A 21,602-nucleotide genomic window follows, 5' to 3' on the forward strand; every position below is an offset into this window, starting at 1 on the left:
TAAATTTTTTATACCACAAATCATTAGGATATTAAGTACAGATCATGTTCCATGAAGATATTTTGTACATTTCCTACTGTAAATATATAAAAAATGTATTAATCATTAGTAATATGTGTTGCTAAGGATTTTATTTGGAGAGCTTTAAATGCGATTTTCTCAACATTTCGATTTTTTGCACCCTTATCTCGGCCAATCATCCTATCACAAATCCTAACAAATCAAACACCAATGGAAACCTTATTTATTCTTCTGTCAGATGATGTATACATCAGTTTCAATAAAATGACCCTTATGACTGGTTTTGTGGTCCATGGTCACATATTATGAATAGTTCCCCACAAAATGAAATGTCAGTATTCACATTACACAAATCTGTCATCATTTACTCTTATGGTGTATTTTTAGTGGCAAACAATAGAACTAAAGAATCTACATTTATACTCATAAAAGTGCTGCAAAAGGTTCTTCACAGCAATACAGTGGAACAAGTTTTGGTTCCCCAAAGAACCATTGAAGCTATTTTTCTCACCTTTTACATTTTCTGTAAAACAAAAAGGTTCTCTGGATGTTCCTCGTGAAACGTTACAACCTGATGAAGAAACATTTTTTATTTTCTAGTTTAAAAGGATTAGTCCATTTTCTTAAAAAAATCCAGATAATTTACTCACCACCAAGTCATACAAAATGTTGATGTTTTTCTTTGTTCAGTCGAAAAGAAATTATGTTTTTTGAGGAAAACATTTCAGGATTTTCTCATTTCAACGGATTTTATTGGACCCCAACACTTAACAATTTTAATGCAGTTTAAAATTGCAGTTTCAAAAGACTCTAAACGATCCCAAACGATGCATAAGGGTCTTATCTAGCAAAACATTTTTTATTTTTCTTGCCAAAAATTACAATTATGCACTTTTAAACCACAACTTCTCTTCTTTCTCCGGTCCTGTGACACGCCAGCGCGACCTCACGTAATGCGTCATCACGTCAAGAGGTGATGACGTATGCGAAATTATACAACAGTTCTTTCTGGTTCTCGAATCTGATTGGCTAAGACCTATGCGATATTGTGCTGATATCGGCACTGTAACCGCTTCACCTTTCGTATCATTCCGCCACCTAGGCAAGGCAAGGCAAGGCAAGTTTATTTGTATAGCACATTTCATACACAGAGGTCATTCAAAGTGCTTTACATAGAAATGAGAAAACCAAAAATCAAATATACATGAATTTTAAATATCAATTAAAAGAAAATAAATGTGATTTTAATAAAAACTGTTTAAATGTATGAAAAAGATTAAAACAGGAATACAAGTTTAAAACTTTTAAAAATAAAAATAAGAATAAAAACAAGAGAAGTAAAAATAATTAAAATAGTGCATATAAAGTTCGGATGCAGCATAGTGCTCATTCAGTAAATGCATACACAGCAAAAAGTCCAGTGTTAAATTAACTCCCACAGAGTTGATTTCAACACTTTTTCAGAGTTTATATAGCTCCACACTCTCCGGAGTTAAAATAACACTTTCAAAATAGTTAAATATTTAACACTATTCCAGAGTTCCTAATTTGACTCCAAAAATGTGTTAAAATAACACTCAAAATAGTTAAATATTTAACACCATTCCAGAGTTCTTAATTTGACTCCAAAAATGTGTTAAAATAACACTAAAGGGATACAGAAAAACAACACTCTTCAGAGTTGCATGTTTAAGGTGGTTAGAATTAGTTTAAATCTGTACAGCCTCAAAAGATCTACAAAATAATGTTAAATAAACAACAGCACAAAAAATATTTGCCATTGACTTGTTTATTTAAAATTCTCACTGTGTAGTGCATTTTGAAGTTTTTAAAACATTACAAAAGAAGGTATGATATACAAACTTTCATCCGCAACACTGTAAGAACTTTGAATATCAAATGGTTTATAAAATTTAATCTCTGACAATTTGATAATACACCTTTCCTCACTTCCTAGTACTCTGAATGCATGAAGATGTTCATCAAAATTCTCAGTGAACAGTTTGTTTACCAACAGATAAATGTCATTTTCAACCAAAAGTACATCACTTATTTGACAGAAGACTGGCATTTCACTTTCTATTGCACTGCACACCACAAGTCCAGCTCTGTATTCTACACCATCAACCTTAACCCAACTGGTTGAGAAAACATCTTTTGATATGAACATTTCAAGCATTTGATTGCCGACCTCATTCCCTATGGAAAATGATTTAATTGGCCCAAACTCATTATGTTTCAGGGTGAAGGTTTCCCAATGGTACGCAATGGCCATCTGATGCTTTTTAGCTAACGATTTTGTTATGTTTTTGAAATTTAAAAAAAAATCTTTGAACATCTTATGTTTGGCTTCGAACCTCATTGACCACATATATAATAAGGGGCCAATTTTCCTTATAGAAGAAGGGTAATGGATCATGAAATGATGTTTAGGAATCAAATTTTTATGTGGATACAAGTACTTAAATAGTTTGTGATGGTCAGCAATCAAGTGCTTCAAATACACGGTCAAACCTGAAGTGAGACAAGGTGAAAACACAATGTTCATTATTTGAAGTAACATTAGCAACAAACTCCAGTGTTTGTGTCCGGGAGGAACAATGTCTCCTAACAAAAGTGGTAGATTTTTCACAAGACATAATGTCTGAATGGAATTTAAACCAATTCCATTTCCAGCACTATCCAAAATAACCTTTGTGGGACGGTTTTTTCTTTCTAAAAATCCATAGTCAAAAGAATAAATCCTTGATAGTAAATCATCTTCAGATATAAAGTTTTGTGTGAGATGTCCAAAAAGCAATTTAATTTCATATTGAGCCACACCCTCAAGAAGGTCATGCATTATATCAAATGAGTAGTTATTGCTAACATGAAAGTACTTAAGTGTATTAATTGTGGAATTTCTTTTCAAACCATATAGTGATCTCAATTGTGGGTTTTCCTTGAGAGACTTGCAATGTATTTCAAAAATTTCTTCTCCACGAAGAACCACCTTAGCATCATCCTCACTGTATACTGTTTGAGAATCATTCTTTTCAATTAAACAAAGGCGACAGAAATGATGGCTACTAAATGACTCATTAAAACCAAGAATTGAATGCATCCCTAGATTATCACCAGTGATTTGTGCGATGGTGCCGTATATCTGCTCATCTGAGAATGGAAGACTTAATCCTTGGCTTTCAAGTATCTTAATATCATTTATCAACGGTTCCAGTATAACATCAAAACCGTACTTGCTTACATCTTGTGTGTGAAAAAGTGCTAACAAATGAATGTTCATCAGAACAGAGTTAAATTTTGGGGGCAAGTTTCTTACAATAAAATAAAGGCAGCCAATTTTGTGGATAGTACGTTTGGAGCCAAGGGGGTTAGCTGTTTCAAAATCATCATAGTATATTTGAATTTGTAATGCATGTCTTTTTGTTGTAAATAAAGGGTGGGATTTAAAATAACTTCCATCGCTAAAATCTGTAAAAGTGTCAGGCTCTGATCTACAATCTTTCCTTAGGAGATCACAAATGTCTGGATTTCTACACATGAATTTCAATGTTTCTAAAATTGGCACATATATAAAAGTATCCTTCACTGGTACTTGGTCATAAGTACCAGATTTCTTATTCAATTTGTTGTCATACCGCACACCTAGTGTTATCTCAACAGGCTCTACAACTCCCCATTTTTCTTTAAAGTATTTATTCCGTTTCCATTCTGTATTCAGATTTGTGAATGGGTTTTCAAATTTTTCAAAAGATTCATTTATTACAGTTTTGTAGGGGTCATTTGCAGGCAAAGCAGAAAGTATGTTATGCTTTGCCTGCGAGTTAAGCTCATCTGTTAGTTCCTCTAAATCTCCCACAATTGAGGACACCAAACTGTTTGGAATCCCACTTGCTTGTATTTTGGCCACAATGGATTCACACAATCCTTTAGCTGAATTCTTAGTAAGCCCTGAATCATTGTTATCAGATAAAGCACTGGAAGGAGATAGATGCTGGGGATTCATAACGTCCTCCAAAGCATAAGATGAGCTTGCAACTGGCTCATTTGCGGAACATCCAACAGTTGAAGTTGGAGCAATCAGCTGAACACTGCTATGAACACTATTGAGGTGCTTACGAAAACCTGCATATGTTTGGAACTGATGCCTACAACCTTGCTGAGAACAAATTAATTTGAACTTATATCCAGGATAATAACTATGTTCACCTCTCAAATGTGAAATCAACCGTTGACTGTCTGGGTGCTCTTTTTGACAAATAAAACAGATCAGCATTATGTCAATATCATACTGCACGGCTTTAAGTTAAGGTTACTGTCTGGTTAAGCAGTCTGGCTCTCAAATCTCTAACCCTGGGAGACTCCTTCATCTGACCTATATCAATGTTATACACTGTTGTCTGCAGGAATGTGTAAAAGTTCATAAGTGCACTATCATAGCACAAATTGAACACAAAATGTGCCTTGAAAAGTTCATCAAAAGCTCCACGGGAGCGGTTTGCCTGGCATGGGATGAGATGCTTATCCAAGACGATGTAGAAGCACTCAATCTTGCTTTTCTGGCGTCCAACAGCAAGGAGGTACGGATGCTGACGCTGGTTGTTGTTGAGGTGCTCCTCCAAACTGCAGCATGACTAAAGTGGAAAGGAACATAGTATATTAGACTATAACATAATGTCCAGTCATAGAAAACAACAATATAAAAGTGACTTATCAAACAACTCAATATGCAAACAAATGATTTTAAATCTCCATGTTTAGAGCAACACAAAACACAATATCAAAATATGAAACGAGATCAATACCTTATGAAAGACTACAAGTCTTTTAGCAGCATCACATGCACTGATTCTTGGAGACTTCAGTCCTCCTGGTGATGGTGGAAGGAGATGAATCAGTAGAAGAAGGGATGCCATTTCCTGATCGTAGACTAGACACAAAATTCACACACACACACACACACACACACACACACACACACACACACACACACACAAACACATTAATAAATTAATTAATCTAAAACTTCAAATGAAATACTATCCTTAAGTTTGAAGGATAGTTCACCCAAAAATGAAAATTCTGTCATCATTTACTCACTCTCATGTTGTTACAATCCTGTATACATTTGTTCTGATGAACCCAAAGGAAGATATTTTGAGAAATGTTTGTAACCAAACCGTTCGTGGAGCCCAATAACTTATAACTATAGTATTTTTTCCTACCATGGAAGTGAATGGGGTCTGCGAACGGTTTGTAACAACATGGAGGCGAGTAAATAATTACAGAATTTTCATTTTTGGGTGAACTATCCCTTTAAGAATAGACAGCATTTTAAACGTTCACCTGGTTAATGTAGTCTTTTTAAAGGTTTTATGTAGTGCAAGTTATTTATTTGTCATTAATCCGCAATCATCCAATCTCATAGGTTCTAAGTTTGATAATTTTAATATTTTTGTCATCAAAACAAAATAAATTTTAACTGTAACTGCAAATATAGCAGATGTGTAAAAACAAGCAAATCAAATACAACTTACTTGTTTCATGAAGGTCACTACTGTTAGGCCATTCTGCTGAGAGCAACAACTGACTCAGGTCTGCTGTTGAAGTAAGTTGCTTGGCTTCTTTAATGACATTTGGCCTGAAGAACGTGTCCCACTTCTGAAGTAGCCTGGAGGATGTCTCGGTGTCAAACAGGAGAGTGAAGTCTTGATCGACCTTTAAGATGATATTAAACTATAAACAATATTCTTAAATTGCATGCTTTTGAAAAAATGTTATTCCAAACTTACCAGGCCCATAGTAACTAGGAATCAAGAGAAGGTGGAGATGAAATCAACAATAGAGACTGAATCTTTAACAACCTATAGTCGATACTGAAATGTCTCTCTCATCTTTTGGAATATTAGAGACTTCTCTGTGGTATGGCTGAGCAAAGAAATTGCCTCTTTGCAAGCATCCCCATCAAGTTGTCCTTCACAATTAGTAGCCCTTTGGCATTTTGGGCCTCCTGTAGAAACATCATGAAGGTTGTATAGTTTCAAAGATCCTCGTCTAATCTTCCTGTTTACTGTTTTCATACTCCAAGCAATGTTTCCTGTGTTACTTGCAGCATCAAAAAAGTGTTCCTTTAAATAATCAAATTTTCTATGTCACAGATATCATAACATTGCAATTATAACGTGAAAGGGTCATGCAGACGATGACTTACATAGCCTTTCTTGGAATATGGATCTCTGAGGGAAGGGAACAGCATCACTATGCCAAGAGCGTACTGTTCTCTGATAGCTTTAGTAGGGAGTTGCCTAAGGGAAGATATAAAATTGGTCTTAATTAATACAATGTTCATGCAGTTATTTGTTTTTAAAAAAAAAAAGATTAAAAAAAAATACCCATGTGTATCAATCATGTGAGCCACCAGTATGTTGATCATTTGTCGTCTTGCGGCACCTGTAAGGGTTTCCGTTTCTTGATACTCCTGTAATACTGCTTCACCACCAGACTTCAACTTTAGAACATCCTCGACCAACTAAACATAAAAAAAATATATAATAATGAACTAAAATAAAAAATGATCATGGTGATTCACTAATTACCAAAAAAAGCTATATATTGGATCATTTTTATTTCTGGGGGAACAGTACTCACATAAACTCACATAAAATGCTTTGCTCTAACCTGTTTTGCAGACAGTGCAGATGTGTCCTCTTTTCTTTGTCTCTTGTTAGGGACCTCATCTAAGATTACAGTTGATGCACTTGAACAGTTGCTACTGTCAGACGTCTCAGATATGGAAGACAAAGAGTCTGAAAATTCTAAAGAATTAAAGTATTAAAATATTACAAATATTGTGATGCCCCACACAAGAATCAGAAATAGACAATTTATCATATTTATCCTAAGTTGATTGATAACACGACTTCTTAAACATTCAATAAAGCTCACCATCATTTGAGAAAACAGTCAGCACCACATTGCCTTGTCCAATGAGATCGCTGAATATTTCTGCATCAACTTCGGTCCCTGTTGCATCCTTGTATGTAACTTTTGCATCAGGTGGCAAGTAAAATCTCTCAATGACTGAAGAAAAAAATTATTTTTAGGTTGACACCCTTCCTTGCTTCACAACAAATGACTGATTTGAATTCATATATCTTTATGATGCAAGCAAAATGTAAATATTAATTATTTTTCTTTTCCCCCCAATGTATCCCCTTCTACAGAGCATTATATGATAAAGGCAAATACAGAAATGAGGCAATAACACAATACACTGAATTTATCAGATATTAATCAAATTCTTTTTTAAAATTATTTTAAATGAGTAAAAAACCAACCTTTAGCGTTAAATTGCATGAAGTCAAATCTCCCTTCAATGGAATCCAGCTTCACTTACTTCTGCTGTTGCTTTTACTTGATCTGGACCAACATTTCACCTGGAACATGCAAAAGCATTTGCCATTGTAAATCGTTGTAAAAAAAACAGCTGTATGGATGGATGCACGTTGTAATATCACAATTTACAGATGTGGAGGATCACGTTGCAGACGTGACCGTAGACTGCACCGTATATATGTTTTAAAACGACGCGATGTATACAGTATATTATAGGCTTTGTGAAAGACCGTTTTAATAAATTCGGTAAATCATTTTAATTAATTCGAGGCCACTCTGTAATAATGTGATTCCTTGTTTTAGTTAAATCGAAACGCACGAGCGCAGTAAACTATTGGCACCACGATGTACGTTAATGTAACGTATAACTGAAGGCCGTTTCACACGGTACGCGGCAACCGCAAGTGTTTAGTTCTTTTTCAATAGAGACATGCGGAAAGCGGGAAAACGGGGGCGGTTACAGAAGTGAAGCGGAGTTGGTCCACACGCCTTGCTCCTGCACCCAAAATCCTATTCCTTTTAAGGACACGGCACTTCATGGCAGGCGCCGTTGAAGATACTGACATTTGCACTAAATGCTGCACAAAACGCTTCTAATTGAAGAGAAAAGCTGAAGCCGCTCGGCGGTTTTGCCGCGTACCGTGTGAAACAGCCTTAGGCTGTGTGTTTGCGTTCATTTCCACAAATAATGTTTTTGCGCAGTGCTCCACGTTATATTGTACATTTTGCTACTGAATGAGCACCAATAATAAATGTAAAAGTATGATTTAAGTTAACTCACCTTTCAAAGCCACACGAGGATAATGGCGGCGTCTTCATCGATTTCACCAGGGACGATCGGAAATGCGTGGGTGGAGTCTAATTACGTCTGTTTGGAGTTTTTTTAACACTGATGATCAACTCTGTGAAATAACTCCAACACCAAACACTATTTTACTCTGAATGTGTTAAAATTACTCTTTGGGTGTTAAAATCAACTCAGAAATGTTTAACACCAAAATTTCAACTCTCCAATTTTTGCTGTGTAGCTAAACAGATGTGTTTTGATTCTGGATTTGAATGTGACTACTGTTGGAGCACATCTGATCTCTTCTGGAAGCTGGTTCCAGCTGCAACTGGCATAATAGCTAAAAGCTGACTCTCCTTGCTTTGAGTGAACCCTTGGTATTTCTAGCTGATGTGATCCTAATGATCTGAGTGACCTGTTGGGTTTATATTCAATGAGCATATCAACAATGTATTGAGGTCCTAGTCCATTGAGTGATTTATATACCATTAATAATACTTTAAAATCAATCCTAAATGTAACTGGTAGCCAGTGTAGAGACCTGAGGACTGGTGTGATATGTTCATATTTTCTGGTTCTGCTCAGAATCCTGGCAGCAGCGTTCTGAATGAGCTGGAGCTGTCTAATGGTCTTTTTGGGAAGGCCAGTGAGGAGGCCATTACAATAATCCACCCTGCTGGTGATAAAAGCATGCACAAGTTTCTCTAAGTCTTGTCTGGAAACAAAGCATCTAATTCTTGCGATATTTTGAGATGATAGTATGCTGATTTAGTTTTTGCTTTGACATGACTACTGAAACTAAGGTCAGACTCCAGAATCACACCAAGATTCCTGACTTGATTTTTAGTTGTTTGACCCCTAGCGTCAAGGTATGCATTCACCTTGAGAACTTCATCTTTGTTTCCAAACGCAATGACTTCAGTTTTCTCTTTGTTTAACTGAAGAAAGTTTTGGCACATCCAACTGTTAACTTCATCAATGCATTTGCACAGGGAGTCAATGGGGCTATAGTCGTTAGGGGATAGAGCTAAGTAGATCTGAGTGTCATCTGCATAACTGTGATAGGCAATTTGGTTATCTCTCATTATTTGGCTTAGTGGGAGCATATACAGGTTGAACAGGAGTGGCGCTAGAATTGAGCCTTGCGGGACTCCGCATGTCATGGATGTCCACTCAGATTTATGGCCACCTATACTTACATAATAACCTCTCCCTTCTAAGTATGACCTGAACCATTTTAGGACCATCCCAGAAAGCCCGACCCAGTTTTCCAGCCTGTCAAGAAGTATGTTGTGATCAACAGTGTCAAAAGCAGCACTGAGGTCGTAGCACCAGCACTGATAGTTTGCCTGTGTCTGTATTGAGGCGAATATCATTTATTATCTTTATGAGCGCTGTCTCTGTACTGTGGTGTGGTCTGAAACCAGATTGAAAAATGTCAAAGTAACCATTAGAAATTAAGAATTTGTTCAGCTGATTGAAAACAACTTTTTCAATGATCTTGCCTATGAAAGGAAGATTTGAGATTGGTCTGTAGTTGCTCAATACAGTGTTATCTAGGTTGCTCTTTTACAGGAGGGGCTTAACAACTGCAGTTTTAAGGGACTTTGGAAAAGTCCCAGAGATAAGTGATGAATTTACCACTTCTAGGAGATCTGGTTCTAAACAGATAAAGACACTTTTGAAAAAAGATGTTGGGATTGTGTCAAGGGCGCAGGTTGATGTTTTAAGATGCTGTACTGTTTCTTCCAGAATTTGACCATCAACTGCTTCGAAATCAGACATCGTAACTACTTTCTGATGTTGTGATCTGACTTGTCCGACCCCTGCGCAGCTCAAGGATGTGCTGATCACCTTTCTGATGTTATTGATTTTATCAGAGAAGAAGTTAGCAAACTCACTACATTTGCTGTCTGAGAGCATTTCACTTGGAATGTGACTTGGGGGGGTTGTTAGTCTCTCTATAGTAGCAAAAAGAGTGCGTGTGTTATTTATGTTGTTGTTTATAATATTTGAAAAGAAAGTCTGTCTAGCTTTGCCTAGTTCCACACTGAAAGCACGAAGGCTGTCTTTATAGATATGATAATGGACTATAAGTTTTGTCTTCCGCCACATGCGCTCAGCTTTTCTGCATTGTCTCTTCATATTCTGCACCCCTGTTGAGTTTCTCCAAGGTGATTTTTGCCTGCCATTCTTCTTCCTGACTTTCACAGGAGCAATATCATCGATTGCACTCTTAACTTTAGAATTAAAGGAATCAAGGAGAAAATCAACAGAGTCTGCAGATATGCTTGGTGTTAAAGATATAGCCTTCATAAATAGCACACTGGTGTTCTCATTTAAGCATCTCTTTTTGACAGACACAGATTTAGTTTCAATAGTAGGAGAGATTAATATATCAAAGAAAATACAGAAATGATCAGACAGTGCTACATCCTTAATAACAATTGATGAGATGTTTAAACCCTTACTGATAATTAAATCTAGAGTGTGTCCACGATTGTGTGTGGGTCCATGTACATGTTGAGTCAGATCAAAAGTATTTAAAACAGCTGTGACATCTTTTGCCATAATACTGTCTGGCTTATCTATGTGAATGTTAAAATCTCCAGCAAGAGCAAAACAGTCAAACTCTGAGGAAATCATTGATAACAGTTCTGTAAAGTCCTCAACAATTGCTGGAGAGTATTTTGGGGGCCTGTAAATAATGATCAGTAGAATGCGTGGGGTACCTTTCAACACAATACCTAGATATTCAAAAGACGGGTAATTCCCAAATGACACTTGCTTACATTGATAGACATCTTTAAAAAGAGAAGCTACACCTCCCCCTCTCCTAGCATTTCTGCAGACATTCATATAAGTAAAGTTAGGAGGGGCTGTTTCATTAAGGACTGTTGCACTGTAGCTTTCTTCTAGCCATGTTTCATTTAGAAACATAAAATCCAGGTTGTTTGTGGTTATTAAGTCGCTGACTAGAAGTGATTTATTTTTAAGTGAACAGATGTTTAAAAGTGCTAACTTAACAGTACTAATTTTTTCCCTAACAGAGATCTTAGTTTGATATATCACAGGCAGCAGATTAGATTGATTTGCCACACGGTTTGATACAGCCTTAGGCTTTCTATCATGTACTAGAACAGAAATAGAGAAAGATATAGGTACACTGAGTTCCTGCTTTTTATGTATACAATTGAAAGTATTAGTATTCTCATAGCAGGAACTCGACACACATCACTGAGAGCCGTTATCAGTTGTTTTTGGTTCACCTACAGCAGATGGAGGAGGGTGTGTGTCTTGGCGTTGTGTCTGAGACCGAAGAGCTCTCACAGGACGAGGAGGGGGAGCTGGGCCCACTGGTTTTGGTGGTTGTGGGGCTTGTCGTTTTCTGGTCGAAAGCTGGGGGCTCGCAGCAATAGAGTGGGATAGTTTAGTTCCAGCATAAACCAGTTCCTCCATTTTTCCGGAGAAGGTCAAAAGCGGGGATGCTGGAGAGAGGAATGACATATCTAGTGAGGAGGAGTCCTGTTTCTCTGATGTGACCGGAGGCTGTGATATGTAGTCCTGGTTTCCCTGGCTGTTTTCCAGAAAGTCGTCCTTGGGTGCTGAATCTTGGAGCAGTTCTAATCTGACACAGTCTGACTGTGGTGAGCTCTGTGGGCATGACTCAGCTGAGATTGTGTCCATGAGCAGTGGTTGTTGTGGCTGCGTGGTGTTATCTCTGTCCTTGTGGGATATGTCGACGTCATGTCCATTTAGGTGCTGAAGAGAAGACCTGTGGTCATTCATACTCTGTCCAGGTGTGTGTGTGCCATTCAGGTTGAGTGGATTGGCACACACTGCTGAAGGATGATGAAGGGAGAAATAGATATTGTCCTTTAGCACTCTTGCACCCAGTCTGTTTGGGTGGATGCCATCCTGTTTAAATAGTTGTCTCTGACTCCAGAAAAGATTGAAGTTGTTGATAAAGTTCAGTCCCTTTATGTTGCAGGTTTTTTGCAGCCATGTATTAAGTCCAAGCAACCGTGAAAACCTATTTGTTCCTCTTGCTGGAAGTGGTCCACTGATGAACGGCTGAACTTTCACTGTTCTGAGTGTTTCAAAAAGTTTGTTGAAATCCCTCTTAAGGAGTTCAGATTGCTCTTTGTGAATATCATTCTTCCCCACATGAATGACAACTCGATTTACAGTCTTATGTTTCATCAGAATGTTTTGAAGTTCCCTGTTTACATCAGAAACAGTTCCTTGTGGAAGGCAGCACGTAGTTGAGTCCCTGTTGTTAATGTTTCTGATAAGTGAGTCGCCCAATATCAGAGTTCTGGGCTCGGATGCGCTCTGCGCTGAGTGCCGCTGTGTGCTCGATCTTGAGCGGCGGTTAGCATCAGCTGCTGGCTGATTAGATCGGTGTTCAATCACATTTATCACATTTGGGGATTCCTCACTCATATTCATTAATATTTCAAATCTGTTCTCAAGATGTATAGGTGGTGGTAGAAAGTCAGTGTTTGCAATCCTTGTCATAGCTGTATCTGGGGTAGAGGAAGCTACTGCAGCAAAATGTGATGCTCGTGACCGTCTGATTTCTCGAGTGATTTTGGGTCTTGCTCCCTGTTTGTACCATTGATTGGTGTGTTGATCATTAGATTCATGGGACTCACCGGCTGTATGCTGAGGGCGTCCATGATGACGAAGCTCTGTTGTGTGTTCCGTCTGGTTTTGTAGTCCTGTAAGTAACTTTGTTTCAAGAACAGCAATCCTTTGTAAAAGTCTGTGGCAGTTTGTGCAGCAAGTAGATTGTTGATGAGGCATTTCTTTTTCTTATCCTTTTGAATGAAGGCAGCTGTGTTTTTCCTTCTGGAATGTAAGCTGATGGCGGTGGGAGGCTAGACAGATGAAAAATGCCACTTTTTTGTAATCCTCCAGTCCCGAAAGTTTAACGTTGATGCCAAGCTTTGTTGTTTGAGCACTATGCTGATTTGCTGATTTGCTGAAGTTAAAATTATAAGATAAAATATAAAAAGCGATAGAGCAAAGCGCGGAGCAGTAAGCAAAAGCGTCCGAACAGTAGCGAAGCAGGAAGGTTGAGCGTGAATGGAGAATGGAGGTCCTAAGCAGGCTCATCTCTGAATGGAAAAACACAGACGCCCTGTTTTTAAACACTCTCCGTGTGTCTCATTAGTTTACTAGCTCATAAATCAGTCTGTGAATCCCCAATCAGAAGTATTATTCCGTCAAAGATCAGCGCTCTTGGATGTTACGTTACAGTTAATGGGAGAAATGTCTTGTCACATCGTGTGGACGATTAACACTTAGAAAGAGGAATATAAACACTCGTTTTTTTCCTGGAGCTATATTTCTTATCAGAACGCGAAAACACCGTGGATCTGCAGGTAAGCACCGCAGCTTTTAAATGTGGACATTGATCATTTACTTTATCGTGACCTGACTATTAAAACATGTTATGAGATATCGCCACTGGTATATTTATAAGCAGCATGCAAAAACATATCTCTGACACTTAAAAAAAACCGTTTTATATAGTACTGACAAGAACAAAGTTTAATAATAATAATCGAGTGCTCGTATCGCGTTAAGAATAAATGAGAAAGAAATAGTAAAGTTATACATGTAGTTTTATTAACTTTTACCTCGCGCCAAAACAATAACAACACAAAAGACACTAAATATGAATTAAAAAACAAGTAATAGTTTGATCAAGACACCAAATACTGCTGATTTGATCTCATTTTGACGATCATAAACAAACAAGGCCAACATGAGAGCCAGGGTTTCTCTGTCAGAGATGTAGCCCAGAGAGGGCGGTGGTCAGCGGGGCGAGTGAACACTGACGTCCGCTCATGCTTTGGTTCTCATTCGTACCGAATCTCACTAAGCAAACGTTCAAACAGGCGCTATCTTTACTAATCGACTGCAGATTTAAATATAATACATATACATTCTCGACTGAACTAATCTTAAAACTACACTTTGTGACCAAGAAACGGTAATATAAAGTAACGGCTTTTCCGTCCATTGAGTTGTTATGAGCTTCAAAGCAGCCGAAAGTTTTACCTGTCATTCTGGCAGCCCTCAAATCCGTGGCGGCCTCGTGCCTCTGGCCTAATCACAGCCGTGATGATATAGAGCTATATCACACTCCTACTCGAGCGATATTGCTTAACTCCGCCCCAGTGTTTACAAGTGTGTAGAAAGAGGACCGTTCCGACGTTGTTGTATGTGGAATAATACTAATTTTCTTTGTGTCAGTTTGTTGTTTAAAATGGTCTGCAAATGTGTGTTTCCTGTAACACGTGACCTTTCCACAGCATTACGCAATTATGTGAGATCGCGCTGGTGCATCACAGGACGGGATGAAGACAAGAAGTTGTGGTTTAAAAGTGCATATTTTTTATTTTTCTTCGTTACATAAGACCCTTATGCCTCGTTTGGGATCGTTTAGAGTCCTTTTAAACTGCAATTTTAAACTGCATTGAAACGAAGTTAAGTTTTGGGGTCCATTAAAGTCCATTAAAAGGGGAAAAATCCTGGAATGTTTTCCTCAAAAAACATATTTTTTCTCGACTGAACAAAGAAAGACATCAACATTTTGGATGACATGGTGGTGAGCAAATGATCTGGATTTTTTTTTTTAAGAAAATTGACTTATCCTTTAGGAGTGTAGCTTCTTCTAAAATTCTCTCTTTATAACAAATGTTTGCAAATTAACATGAGGGTGAGTAAATAATGACAACATGTTATGTGGAACCACTCTTTGAAAGCCTATAAAAGTTTATAATATAAAGAGCTGATGCTGTCTCTCAGGTTAGTTTGGTCCCATCTCTTCAGCATCTCCATCCATCCTCATATTCCTCTCATCTCGCCTGTCATCCCGCAGTCTACCTCTGCCTACTTTCCCTTCCACCTTGAACTTGTTCTATGGCCCACACAGTGCCGGAGAGCAGATTAATGCCGCTCTTTGGAATCTCAGTCACATCGTTGCCACTTTTCAGCCTTCTCTCCGTCGCTAACATAAATCACGTGTTTCCCATCTGTCAGAGCTGACTAATGTCCACTGCCAGCCATCCGACCGGATCTTTTGCCCGACTGCAGCTCCAGCATGAAGGCAAAGAAAGCGGCGTCAGTACACTTACAGGACAATTAGAAATACAGTGGAAAGAAACACAGTGTGTTTATTAAAGAGCACCTATTTCATTGCTAAAAAACAACGCTATTTTGTGTATTTGGTATAAAACAATGTGTTTGTGTGGTTTATGGTAAAAAAATTTTTTTTTTCTGATTTCTGATTTTCTGATTCCTCTGACAATTGATCGGGCAAATGCGCGTTTTCTCAATGAATGAATTACGTTGAAATACCGCCACATTCAAAAGCCAGAGGGCGCTTTCGTGCAGAAACTCCATTTGTGCCACAGAAGAAGTATCATTACAAACACTATTCCAGGAAATATCTAGAGGAATATTTATATCGCTGTTCTTCAGATTGTTTCAGGTATTTTTATGATAATAGAGAATGATTGTGTTTGACGAATGTTGCCTTTTTAATGCACGTTATAAATGAGTCAAACTCGTAGTGATTTTAGATTGATAAGGACTTCCTACTGATCACAGAGCCGTAGTACATGCACAAGCTGTGCATGAAACACTGAATCGGAGCTTTACGATTCAGAATCGATTTTAGACAGGTCTTTATAAAGGGAGCGCGATGCATCGATGCACATCCCTATTACACACCAAAGGAAATGTAAAATCATGAATTGGTGCTCTTTAAAACATTGCCGCCAATCCAGGAATAAATGTGTTTGTTGTCTTTAGGGTTTAGGCCTACTTGACTGAAATGTTTTTAAAAAAAATGATCTGGCATATGTCTGAATGTTTGAAAATAGTTATGTTAAGAGAATTATCACTTTTCTAACATATACATTTTTATATTAATAGGAAAAATGTTTTGAATTGGATGATTTGGACTGAAAAATGAAGAAAAAGCAGACAATGCAGAAATTACAAGTCCCTGCCCTGTCTGTGTAAGGGAATGGGACTTGAGCCTAACCCAAAAATGCAATTACAAATATATATATATATATATATATAAATATTTTTTATTTATTTTTTTTTCAAAAATTGTTTCTCTTATTTAATATAGTTCTCATCACACTGATTTACTTTTAAACATTTGTTTTTCTAATAAGTCTGGTTTTAGTTGGCAGAGTTGTATAGTACTTAAGTATTTTTACTTTCTACATAAAAGTAAATTTTCAATTATTCGTATTTTATTAGTGTTTTTCTTTGGAAAACAAACATTCCAAAACATATTATCATAATTTTTACTCCACAACATTTCATAATTTCAAGTTTTTGGTTTATATTTAATATTTAAGTACATTAAACATCTAGTAATTTTTTGTACTTTTACTTAAGTAAAATAAAATTTCGTACTTCTACTCAAGAAAGTAAAAGTACACAATTTTTATGTAATTAGGCATTAAATCAATTTTAATATGCAATATATAATGAATACACAGTATGATTTTATGCTTTAGAATGTAGTGAACATTTTTTAGTAAAGTTTTTTTTTTCCCAAGACAAACACTCTGATAAAGCATAGATGCTTGGAAAATGTAACTAAAATACTTAAGTATTATACACCTCTGTTAGTTGGTAATAAAATGCTATTAATGCTGACGACATGATTTGTGTGTTTGTGATTGAGTCATACGGGAATATGGGCGGGGCCTTGATAACACGGCTCGACCTTACGATTTTGGGTTCATTATCAGTGGCGGCCCTGACTTCTTTTTCAAAGGGCACACGATGCGAAGCTCGTCCCAAAAAATCTAAATATGTGTTTGTTGCGTCAAGTAAACACGTGCATCACGTCTCATTTCAAAATAAGTGCCTGCTGCAGGGTTTATGATAACAGTGACACTCACGTTTGCCAGATACTCGCATAATCTCATGCGTAATCAGAGTTTAGTGTTAAGTGAGTGTCTTGCGAGTATTTTGTGAACGTGAGCATCTCTTTTATCATAAAAGGTTTTGACACGTGTGCAGCAGGCACTTATTTTGACAAGACACATGATGCACATGGTTCACATGACGCAACAGACACATATTTTAAAACCACGAGCAACACACATGACACTCCGAACACTTATTTTGAATTTGTGCCCCTCGGAAGAGCAGTCATGCACTGCAAAAATTTTTTTTTGCTTGTTCTATGAACAAAATTACTTAAAACTTATTTTCTTGGGTCGTTTTGCTCATCAAGAAAAAGCATCTTAATTTAAGAATTTTTAGATATTTTTACTGAAAACAAGACAAAAATACTAAGATTTTTTTATCTTGAAAATTATTTTTTTCAGTGTGAGCCGCCACTGTTTATTTTTTACATGACTTAAATTATATGCTTATAGTCAGTTGAAAGTCTTTTGAGGGATTAACACAAAAATGTGTTTGGAGATATAAAGCCGACTAATACTGTAATGACTGGTAGTTGACAAGAAGTTTTTATAGTGATAAAAGTGGAAAAAAATTGTACCAATTGAAAGCTAATAACACACATCTGTTAATCAAGCTTGACAACTTTATATAAAATTTTTGCACATTCAGGTCCACTTATTAGTCCAAATATAGGTGTCTATATTTTTTAGTTTGTCACTCATGCTATAACTTTTCACCATTACCACAGGACACATATTTTATCATATTCTATCTGAGATGCATTCATGTTAAAATTAAGTATTTTCACCCAGAGACTTACTTCTCTTATAACTTTAACATTATAATTCGCTCCTGTTGGAGATGTTGTGTTCCAGTGCTCTCTGTGCTACTAATTATACACGAGTGCCATGAATTCCTCTTTAAAGCTGTTGGTTTTGAATATTAATATCCTCAAGCAGACATGTGGGCGACGTGCTCAAAAACATATTCCAGGAACACAAGCTTATATCATTGTGGGTGCAATCAATGAACCCAAGGATATTTTTTCTCACAGAAATGTGTCATTGGATACGTCTCTATAGCTGTACATACTATATTAGGAATTGTCAAGAAATCTGTTATGCCATATCATGTCGACGTGTTATGAGTAATTGAATTATGTTTATAAAAGCCAACTTGCTGCCATGACCAAACATGCGTACATCCAAACACATCAGCCAATCAGAGAATCGGAAGATGACGACTGCATGCAAATTTTAAACATTTAATTTCTTCACGTATTTTCCTATTGGATCAAATATAGCTGCAAGCAGCAATTAATTAAAAGCTTTGGGTACAGAAGGCTATTGTGAAAAGGCAGATGATTGGAAATTTGACTCTTTATGCCTGATAGGACTTAAATATTTCACCAATTGTAGCTCATTATTGAAATATGCAACTTTATTTTCCTTGCTTGCTCTTTCAAACAATTTCTAGATATAGCACATACAGTATGTGACCCTGTCTGTGAAATCCAGGTTTAAGTCTCATAATACAATAATGAGATAAGGAGCATCAAAGTTTAATTTCACTTATTAATTTCAAACTTTGACATGACCTTACTTTGAAGATATATTTGAAGATATCAAGGTTATTTTTTCACAGAATGTTCTTTACATTTTGTAGTATGGTTTTGTGAGAAAAAAAGAAATAGCAAATTGAGATGTAATTCGTTTTTTAAATGACGTTTGCATTTCAATGTGTCCCTCACGAAGTCTGTGATTTTATGTACCGATTCAGATGTGACTTAAATTCACAGGCTATTCAAGAGGTTACTTAGGAAATTTGTGCTGGTGTTAAGTGTGTAGTTTTATATTTCTTTTAAAATATATGTTTTCCTAAAGGGTTTTTTGCATATTTAAAATGTTTTGTGAAGTTTGTTTTTATTTATAAACATTCTTTGCAAAGTAATTTTTTCGTGTCCTCCCTCATCTGTCACGGCTTGAGCCGGTCATGACACATTTGATTTTAATTCATCAACATAACTTATACAAATCCAACTAAAGTAGCCTACTCGTTTTATATAACTAGCTGCTTATAATAAATCAATAATTTAAGAAATCATAATTAATAAAAATTTGTTATTTTCATTAATTAAAGCAACACTATGTAGTTTTTTTACCTTTAAATAATGTCTCTAAAATTATTTCAGTGATAGAACAACTTTTAACTGGACAAATTGTACTGCTGCTGCAACCTGAGCAGCCTCCTAGCTGCTACAAGCACACTCTGAAAGTGGCGGTGGAGGGTAGAGCACACAGCCCCGCCCCTCCCCCTGCCTGCAGAAGAGTGTCTGATACCAGGCACGGTTGCGCTTTTCAACCACATGGGGGAGCTGTAAGTCATTTTTACATGGAAACTACATAGTGTTGCTTTAACAGTGTATGATATTTGGTTCGTCTTGATTTAAAAAAAAAAAATTCCACCGAATGGAAAAAACATCCATGTCTGAATGAATGGGACGCAGGAAGTACAATACAGTATACGCGAGTTAGTAAGACTTTATGGCAGATCACATGAAATAACGTGTTTTCAAAAAATATTGCTGGCAAAGACCGAATATGCATTCGAACGGGATTACATTTCTCAGAGGACCTCGACAAAAATCATAAGTAAATTGCTCTGAATAGTTAACAGAGGTCGTGAGAGAAAACATAGACATTGCTGATTAAGGAGGGATTAAAAAATAATATTATTTTTGTTATTATATTTATGTTCAAAATTCAAATAAATTTGTCATAGGCCTTGTCAATTTTAACATTAGCCCTGCAACCTTTCTTTACTCTGATACAAGGCCATCAGCAAAGTAGCATCGGTGGCCTTACATTTTAATTTCTGCAAAACTCAACAAACTTGTTCCTAAGTATGTCAATACAGTTCATGGCAGATTAGTTTTGCCTTTAAATACTCTGCCTTTTAACATATCATATATACATAAAATATATGGATCCTTGAGGCAAATTTGTTCCCAATGAAGAGATGGACTCTCATGTGAAATTATGAGTCTAATGGGGCGGTGGGAATAAAGTTCTAAATATTGCAAATTTAACCACTAGCTGCTAGGCAACCATTCATCCCATCTATCCCATAATCACACAAAAAGCAATTAGCACAAACCCTTCCAGCACACAAAGCTTGGTGAGATTTCACATTTACAGAAGTTAAACTGCACAATAATGATACTGGGCCAAAGCAGAAGCAATAGAAATCCAGCATACAGTGGATTCCTAATGAATGATTCTGCCAGATGTCTCTGCCGCGACTTTAATGAGATGCAAATTGAGCTTGTCACAAATAATAAAAGTGCATCAGGTTATAATTTTTAAATGAATTATTGATAAACAGGTGACACGTGTCTTTTCCACTGTTTAAGATGCGAAGTGCATCCTGGTTTGATATTTTACATGGTTAGACATAAAGGCAAAACGTGACGCTCTGTGTCTCCTGCAGGACATGGATTTCATTCAACTCTTGCTCTTCCTGAGATTTGTGAAGAGGTGAAGGAGAGTTATTCCAGAAGTGAGTGCTTGGACTCTATGTGTTAGGATGGAGTGGGCTGTCGCGCTGGCTCTTCGAGGGTTGCCTCTCCATTTGTTTTGGCTGAGATGTCTGGCCATTAGTTTAAACTGGAGACAGTTGCAGGTTCTTTAAATCTAGGTTAGAGACGAGGTGAGTCAAAGTGTGCTGGACATCTGACTGATTGATATAGGCCCTGTCCCAAATGGCACACTCCGGACTTGTGGTCTTCCTCAGAGTCCGCACTTTGATAACATCACGTAGTCCAGACTTTAGGGACCCTTGATGCAAGTCCACGTAGATGCACCGGAGTCGTATTTTGGGACAGACTCATACCGGAAATAGGTAGAGAAGTTGCCCATCAGTGTGAACTCCTTCCTTACGTCGTCTGATTGGTCTGATTGCTCTTTCACAATGACTTCTGGGTTGGTAAAGTGCGCGAAGCTGGCTGCAGTGCGGGCATCGCTGAAGACCACATCAAGGGGGCAAAGGAGGCGCTGATGAGCACACTTGAAAGCGTAAAAATGACAAAGCATAAAAATGACAAAGCGTAAAAATTACGCACGCGCAATTTAACTCTTTCACTGCCATTGACGAGATATCTCGTCAATTAAGAGAAAACGCTTCCCCGCCAATGACGAGATTTTCCGTATTTCCGCAATACCGCTATTATCCACCCTTCCGCAACTTTTTAAACCCGGAAGTATTGCCCTATGGCAAGCAGCTGCATGTCCGTGTCTGTTTTAAAAATCACTCTGAATGGGATCTCTATGAAAAGTCCGTCACAAAAATGGAATTATCTCTGCATTTTACTCAAAATGTGGTGTTTTTGCAGAAACCTACCCATATTCAAAAGCTGATTACAAAAGACCCACTGAAGGTAGGATGA

The 21,602-nt window shown here is 37.1% G+C and overlaps 2 protein-coding genes and 1 long non-coding RNA gene across 4 annotated transcripts in view; 1 reads left to right on the top strand and 2 right to left on the bottom strand.

Moving 5' to 3' along the window:
- The window catches only part of LOC129420438 (cadherin-18), a 340,672-nt gene that overhangs the window by 79,414 nt on the left and 239,656 nt on the right, over nucleotides 1-21,602 (top strand). The window lies entirely within an intron of this gene.
- LOC141363657 (uncharacterized) lies at nucleotides 1,431-5,822 on the bottom strand. The gene is made up of 4 exons (XM_073866511.1): nucleotides 5,814-5,822; nucleotides 5,559-5,739; nucleotides 4,827-4,951; nucleotides 1,431-4,655 (listed from the first exon to the last, which is right to left on the bottom strand). The coding sequence occupies exons 1-4, from the start codon at nucleotides 5,820-5,822 to the stop codon at nucleotides 4,323-4,325; spliced, it is 648 nt and encodes a 215-aa protein (XP_073722612.1). The 3' UTR covers nucleotides 1,431-4,322.
- LOC141363727 (uncharacterized) lies at nucleotides 6,116-7,283 on the bottom strand. Its single transcript, XR_012369318.1, has 5 exons — nucleotides 6,967-7,283; nucleotides 6,700-6,836; nucleotides 6,414-6,550; nucleotides 6,233-6,326; nucleotides 6,116-6,149 (listed from the first exon to the last, which is right to left on the bottom strand). It is a non-coding gene; the product is annotated as an uncharacterized lncRNA (long non-coding RNA).

The sequence above is a fragment of the Misgurnus anguillicaudatus genome, chromosome 4, assembly GCF_027580225.2.
Source record: "Misgurnus anguillicaudatus chromosome 4, ASM2758022v2, whole genome shotgun sequence".
NCBI lineage: Eukaryota > Metazoa > Chordata > Actinopteri > Cypriniformes > Cobitidae > Misgurnus > Misgurnus anguillicaudatus.

Coding starts and splice junctions, on each gene's coding strand:
- LOC141363657 (XM_073866511.1), bottom strand. Junction 4,952..5,558: donor TAGTGACCTTCATGAAACAA/GTAAGTTGTATT, acceptor TTTTGTGTCTAG/TCTACGATCAGGAAATGGCA. Junction 4,656..4,826: donor GACTTGTAGTCTTTCATAAG/GTATTGATCTCG, acceptor TTTCCACTTTAG/TCATGCTGCAGTTTGGAGGA.